Genomic DNA, 7,084 nt, shown 5'->3' with positions numbered 1-7,084 from the left:
CTGGGACGTTGGTATTGTACGATATGTGTGATTATCCGACTATCCTATTCAATTTCGAATGGTTCAACGGGCAATGATAAGTTGTGATCGAATGTGTAAAACGAGCTAAAGTGACCAGGTATGTGATAGTTGATTACCTATTTAGAAATAAAGTAAGTTGGTTATTTGAGATAGGATGCAAATTATACATAATGCTAATGTAAATATATATGTATTAGTATGGTATATTCGGTCATATGTTATGCATAAATATGTGATATTAAATTTTTATTCAAGAGTATGTGCTTTTGAGTGTATATATATTAGGTTATATAATGTTACTATGGTTTTGAAATTGAATGTTACTTTGATAATAGATATATATTTTCGCCAAGGTAAAATTTATATATGAAAGTATATGTTGTATATGACATTGTAAGCTTGAAATTAAATGTGATTATGATATTATAAATTGGTTTGGTTAAATTGAGTTGATATCGTCATTGAATTATTTATTTTCTTATGACTTACTAAGCTATGATAGCTTACTGTATGTGTATGTTTGTCTCCGCTTTATAGATTTTAGAGTCAAGTTATGAGCTCGAGGATTGTCAGTAAATTCTATCACACTATCAGCTGTTTTTGGTACTTTATAAGTTAAATTTCGAACCTATGGCATGTATAGGCTAGATAATATTTGGAAATGTTGGACTTTGTTATGTGAATATATATTTAAGCCATGTGAAAATGGCTTGTTTATTTTATTAGGTTCAGTTTCAAGGTTTGATCAAATTTTGGTTATCTTTGATATGGTTGGAGTTTATTTTGGTATGCATATTATATGATATGTATGATTTGTGTTTTGATGATATGTTTGTGATGCTGGTTATATGATTCGAAAATGAGATGTGTTAATGATAAATCATAATCGGCCATGAAAGTAGCTCATTTAGAATGTATGATTTGTGGTATATTTTGTGAGGTGGTTGATTATAAAATTGGCTTAAGTGAGGTTAATATGGTCGGTGGATATGTTTTGGTTGTGGTTTTGATGTTTCGGTCATTATATGTTTATATGTGAATCATGGTTGATATATTTGCTAATGGTAATGAAGTTATGCCAAAGTATATGCGTATGGAAAATTTAGTATGATGTGAAATTGTGGTAGGATATTTTTGTTAAGTGATATGTATGATATAAAAGTGGGATGTATCAGGTAAATGGTTATGATTTGAATTATTGGTATTTGGTTATGTGATGAAGTAAATATGGATAATGATTATAAGTTTTTAATCATTAGTTATAAATGATGTGCATTCATATTCAGCTAATGATAGATAAATTAAATATGTGTGCATGTAACATGTTTGTTTGTGGTTTGATATTTAAAGGTCAAGATGATTAGTTTAATGTTTGATTCTTGTTATATGTAGAAAGAGTTAACGGCAAATTATAGAAATAATATGGCTATTTTAATTCTGTACTTATTAGTAAATAAAGAATATGTATGAGGTATATTTTGTTAGCAAAACGGATAGTCATTAAGTGACAAGTTAATATTTGGTCGAATATGCAAATGGTAATTTTTAACTTAAGATTGAATGGTGGAATTGGTATGACTTTAATAGTTAATTTTTAACAGCCGAATAGGTGAGCAAATGAATTGATTATGTATTTGTAATTTTGTCATGATGTTAGTATATAAATTTTGGTATGTTTAGATTTGATAATTATGCTTAGAAATGGTTCGTAGATTGTTTGATAATATGATGGTTAGACATGCTATTTAGCTTGTGTATTAACTGATATTATCATGTTTAAATTCGGCCTTGACACTTTATAGCATTAGACAAGAGTATGTTATGTTATATGTATAAATACAAACTTGTGATGTGTTTGATGAGAAAAGTAAATTATGATTTACATATTGATTTGGTTATATGAAATGTTATATGCGTGTATAGTAATAGAGACAAATGAAAGTTGACATTGAATAAAGTATATGTATTTAGTATGTCTTAATATTCAGTTATTGTATTGGAAATTGGTCATATGAATAGTAATTTATGTAATAAGATAACAAAATGGTTATATGCAGGGGCGAAGCTAGAACAATTTTTTTGGGGGGGCCGAATGAAATTTTAATTTTTTAGTCTATATATTTATAATTTTTAAAGGATTAAATTAAATTTTTATAATTGTAGGGGGGCAAAGTGTAATTTTATCTTTACTAATTTAAAATTTTAAAAAAATCTAAAGGGCCTCAATGGAAATTTTCCATTTTAGGGGGGGCTGGGGCCCATGCCTGCCCCCCTAGTTTCGCCCCTGGTTATATGTGAGTTTAATAAAATTGTTTTATGCTTTGTGTATTAATGATTCAAGAATTGATAAACTAAAGTTACAAAGATATACCTTCGAATATGATCTGAGTAATTGTGTGAATGTATGAAAGTTGTATCTTTTTTGGTAATGTCTCGTAACCTCATTCTGAAGACGGATACGGGTTAGGGGTGTTACAGCTATTAGCATATTTGGAAATTTAAAGACCAATTTAGAATTAAGATCATAATTTGAGATGTCTATACGATTAACTCAATTATATTTTATCACTCTAAGTTTATAATTTAAGTTGGGTGCATGGAGAAAAAATTGGCTTTAATGTGTCCCCAGAAGTGAAATACTTTTCAAGGCTTTAGACATTCTTCCATTTTGTTGCCATCAATTACAATGAATGATTACACATGCGTAACATGTAAAATATATACAAGAAATCTCTCCATCTTTTTAACTCAAGTGAGAATGAACTCCTCTACATGAAATGGTTTGTACACTTTGCTAACGAAAAACAGAGTTAGTGATTAGAGTGAAATTGTAATAAGATAATCGTACTAAAAGAATGTTGTTTCAATAACAAAGAATGAAATCTGAATGTAATAAGAAATCAAAATATAAGCAGTTGATTTATACAATGTAAATGTAGAGGGAAGGAAAAAAGGCAAAAAAGAAGATAGTTGAGGGGAAGAGAAGAAAGAAATGGAAGCAAAATGGTGAGATAGCATGGGGGACACCGAAGGCAAGGATTGGAAACTGAGGATTTTGTTGGTTGACAGCGACACATCATGTCGTGGCTTAGACAGTTTTAGATATGAGATGACCACTGAACCCTGCGCGTGCCGCTGCCCAACAACCCCTTCAAACCCCACATTCACCCGTCCTTCACTCACTGCTCACCTGCTGCTTCTTCACACCCCCTCCCCCCCCTTTTCTCTCTTACTCTCTTGTTTTATTTATATGGCTGTCGGTTTATTCTTCACGGCTTCAACGTCTCATATGCAGATTTCACATCGATTTGTTTTAATGGAAAACGTCTTTCTTACAAAACGTAAATATTAGTGATAGAATGGATGATTTTGGTAATATTTTACTTGCTCCATCTCATCTTATATTGCAATATTAAGTTAAAAAATCATTAGTAAAGGATGTAACATATCTATTAAGTGAATGTTTTCAACATTTGTTCCAGATTGGAGTGAAAGGTAATAAAACAATCTCCACTCCCTAATTTTGCTCCTTGTTTTTGCACGTTTAGCTTGCATTTAATTAAGATTTCATTGTACAGCTCAAAAAAGCCAACATCCATTCAAATTGTGGCGTTGATCAAATATATTTTATTAATAAAACTTTGGTGATGTATGTAGTATTTTGAGTAAATGACACATGTGGGTTCATAGTTTAAATTTCATGATTACAAATTATTTAAGTTTGTATTAAATTGATTATATGTGTTATTTGTAGCTTGTATTGTGTATAGAGTAAATTAGACATAAGATTATTAAATTATTAATTAATTACGTTTTAATTATTTAATTTTAAAATTTTATAAAATGATTATTAAACTATTTAAAAGTTTTATTTAAATAATTAAACTGTTAAGATTATCATTATATGACAGTTTCTATTTGTCTTTGTCTATACCTATCAAAAGCTATTCTTCCATTTCTTTTTTATAATTTAAGTTTTGTTTTAATAAAATAATTTTGAATATCATGAATCTATTAAATAAAATTTAACTAATTTTCTTCTTTAATATTCGAGGTGATTGTCAAATTAATTTGAATTTAAAATATATTTATTTATTTATTTATGGGTATTAATAATTGAATCGAAGATTAAAACTTAGTCATCAAACTTGAAAAAAACTTCAGACTTGCAATTTTTAAAGTTAAGTGATGCTTTTGTATTTACTATTGAATTTAAAACATATATATTATCGGGTAAAAAAGGGGTGTGAGTGTGAACATGTGAAAAGGAAAAGGGCAGAGGTTTGGTTGGTAAAGAAGAAATGAGAAAAGAGGAGATGGGAAGAGTACGGAGAAGGAATCAGAAAATGCCAGACATGAGGCCTCCGAAATCAGAGGGAAGACCCAATAATTGCACCCCACGCTGCCCGACACTCCTCATTATGTCGCCACTTTCCCCACCTCCATCCATCCCCATCACATCCCTCTTCCTGTTTTCCATCCATATCACCCCTGCCATTGATTGCTTTGCAATTCAATTAGTTCATTTATGTTATTAAAGCTGTGTTCTACAAGAATCAAGTAAATCAAACTCCAATATTTTACTAATAAAATCATCTCATTTCCACCTCTATATCATTATCAACCTTCTTTTTTTTTTTTTTTTCAAATTCTTTTGACTCCCAATGCTTAGCCAGAAACTGTTGGGGAATTGGCAATAGCATGCTTCTCTACCCAGGAACTGTTTTCAATTACTAGTATAATGACAGTGCTACAATTTACACGATGGTTGTTCATACTGTAACCACCAGCTCCTACTTATCATTTTCATCTAGTACTTTTAACTTTAGTTTTTCTTTTAAAAATTTTTCATGTATTCTAAAAAAAAATTCAATATTTTGCAATTCATTTTGATTAATATTGACGTGTATTGATGTGTATTGGCTTGCACCAATAAATATAATATTATTTATGTTTTAAATAATTTATAATATTTTTATCAATAACGAAGTTGGGGTTGATAAAGACTCATTTAAACTCTTTTATAATTTATAAAATTATAAATTAATAATGTTAAAATTATACTTAAATATCTAAAAATGATAAAAATTTTATTTAATCCTTTAAAAATAATAAATATACAGTTATTAAAATAATATAATTATATTTTTACTATCATATACATATATAATTTAATTTTGGACTTCAAAAATTTCTTACTTGGCTCCTGATTTTTATCTTCAATATTTATAGTTTTTAATAATTACATTTAATATAATTAATAATTTTATATTTTATATTTGCATTGAGGTATATAACGAATATTTTATTAAAAAACTAAAATATAGATTACAAATACATAAGATGAAAAAATATGGACATTTTGGAATGGGTAGATAGGCATATATGAAAACCAAAAAAACTGAGAGTAGAGCGTTAACAACTAAATTATGAAGTAGTTCATCCATCGGGATTAGAAGCAGTAATATTTGAACTATGTCATCTTCCATTGACGAAAAACTACAGATATCCCAAGTGGGAAAATCATTACCCTTCTTTGACTGCTTATCCATTTAATGATTATTATTCAAAAAAATCCATTTAATGATTATCATCCCCCGCCCCCTTCTCTTTACATCTGATTCTGTCGTTTCTAACAGAGCACTGTCATGCCTGCTCACTTCTTTCTCTCTGTCTGTTCATACAACCTTCGGAACATGTTTCACTGTCCACAGATCTTACTACAATCTTAAATTTGTTGTTTTCATATTTATCAGAGCATTCACAATATAAATAACATATTCTCCTCTTCTTTCTCTCCTCATTCTATTTCTCCCACAACAAGCAAATTCCTAAAATTAAGCCACTTTTGTTTTATCGGAAAATGCCATCGGATTCCGGAGATCCAAACAGGCGGTTAACCAAGGCCCTTAACTCTGGAGCCCCACCACCACCAGGACAAGAACAGCTGCCTTGTCCACGCTGTGATTCCACCAACACTAAGTTTTGCTATTACAATAACTATAACTTCTCTCAGCCTCGCCATTTCTGTAAGTCATGTCGCCGTTACTGGACTCATGGTGGCACCCTAAGGGACATCCCTGTTGGTGGTGGCACCAGAAAAAACGCAAAACGTTCACGCACCACCCATTCCACCTTCATTTCTTCTTCCACCAATGCCGGCGCCACCACTAGCTATAATGACTTCCAATTGCCTGCCACTCAAGTTTTACTGCCAGTCTCAGGCAACCAGGGAAGTTTGGGTGTTGTTGGAGAGTCCAAGGGCAATGGTTTTGCTTCATTGTTGAACCCTCAGGGCCCTGGTTTTCTGGCTCTTAGTGGGTTTGGGCTTGGTATTGCTCCTGCACTTGAAGATGTTGGGTTTGGGCTTGGAAGAGGGATGTGGCCTTTTTTAGTGGGAGATGGAGCAGTTGGTGGTGGCGGCAATGGTGGGGCTGCAACAGGAATGGGGAACCCATGGCAGTTTGATGGAGCAGAAGCTGGGCCTGTTGGTGCTGGGGATTGCTTTTCTTGGCCTGAACTTGCTATTTCAACCCCTGGAAATTGGCTCAAGTGAATCTCATTTTTTAGGTTCATTATCTTTTTCATGTACCTTTCAAGGTGACTTGACGTAGTGAGTGTCTCTGAGTAAATTATTAGGTTTATGAATGTATAAACAAAACTACAATCTTTTTTTGTTGTTATTGTTGTCGTCGTTGTGTTCTTTGGTACTCAATGCCATTTGGTTTAGTTTGGTTTGTCCTATATCTCTCAGTAAAGTACATCAAAAGCGCTAAAATTTACAAGTTGATCTAAGCATTCTCATGCCATTTTGTACATCTAAAATTACTGTAGGATCCATGTTCTTAAAGTCGTAAAAGTAAAATATTGTTGTGCTTGAAAAATTAGCGTCGTAATTATACACCAAATCGGACAGTCACAATACTATTTGGGATCTTCAACGGAGATCACAGGAATATTGGTATAATCACACATGACCGAACCTCAGATGTAAACAGGAAAACATTATTCTATTGCTCAAAACCGAATAAAAAGATTCAAAAAATCCCAGTTTTATAGAAAT

General features: G+C 31.4%; 1 protein-coding gene across 1 annotated transcript; it reads left to right on the top strand.

The window, feature by feature from the left end:
- The first annotated feature begins 5,564 nt into the window (after window positions 1–5,564).
- LOC108488720 (dof zinc finger protein DOF3.4-like) lies at window positions 5,565–6,806 on the top strand. The gene has a single exon (XM_017793009.2). The coding sequence runs from the start codon at window positions 5,885–5,887 to the stop codon at window positions 6,575–6,577; it is 693 nt and encodes a 230-aa protein (XP_017648498.1). The 5' UTR covers window positions 5,565–5,884; the 3' UTR covers window positions 6,578–6,806.
- The last annotated feature ends 278 nt before the right edge of the window (window positions 6,807–7,084 follow it).

This window comes from Gossypium arboreum, chromosome 10 (genome assembly GCF_025698485.1).
Source record: "Gossypium arboreum isolate Shixiya-1 chromosome 10, ASM2569848v2, whole genome shotgun sequence".
Taxonomy (NCBI): Eukaryota; Viridiplantae; Streptophyta; class Magnoliopsida; order Malvales; family Malvaceae; genus Gossypium; species Gossypium arboreum.
The sequence above is the reverse complement of the archived record's forward strand: the minus strand, read 5'-3'. Positions and strand labels throughout refer to the sequence as shown.

Excerpts from the sequence above, each read along its gene's own strand:
- LOC108488720 (XM_017793009.2), top strand. The coding sequence starts at position 5,885 with ATGCCATCGGATTCCGGAGATCCAAACAGGCGGTTAACCAAGGCCCTT.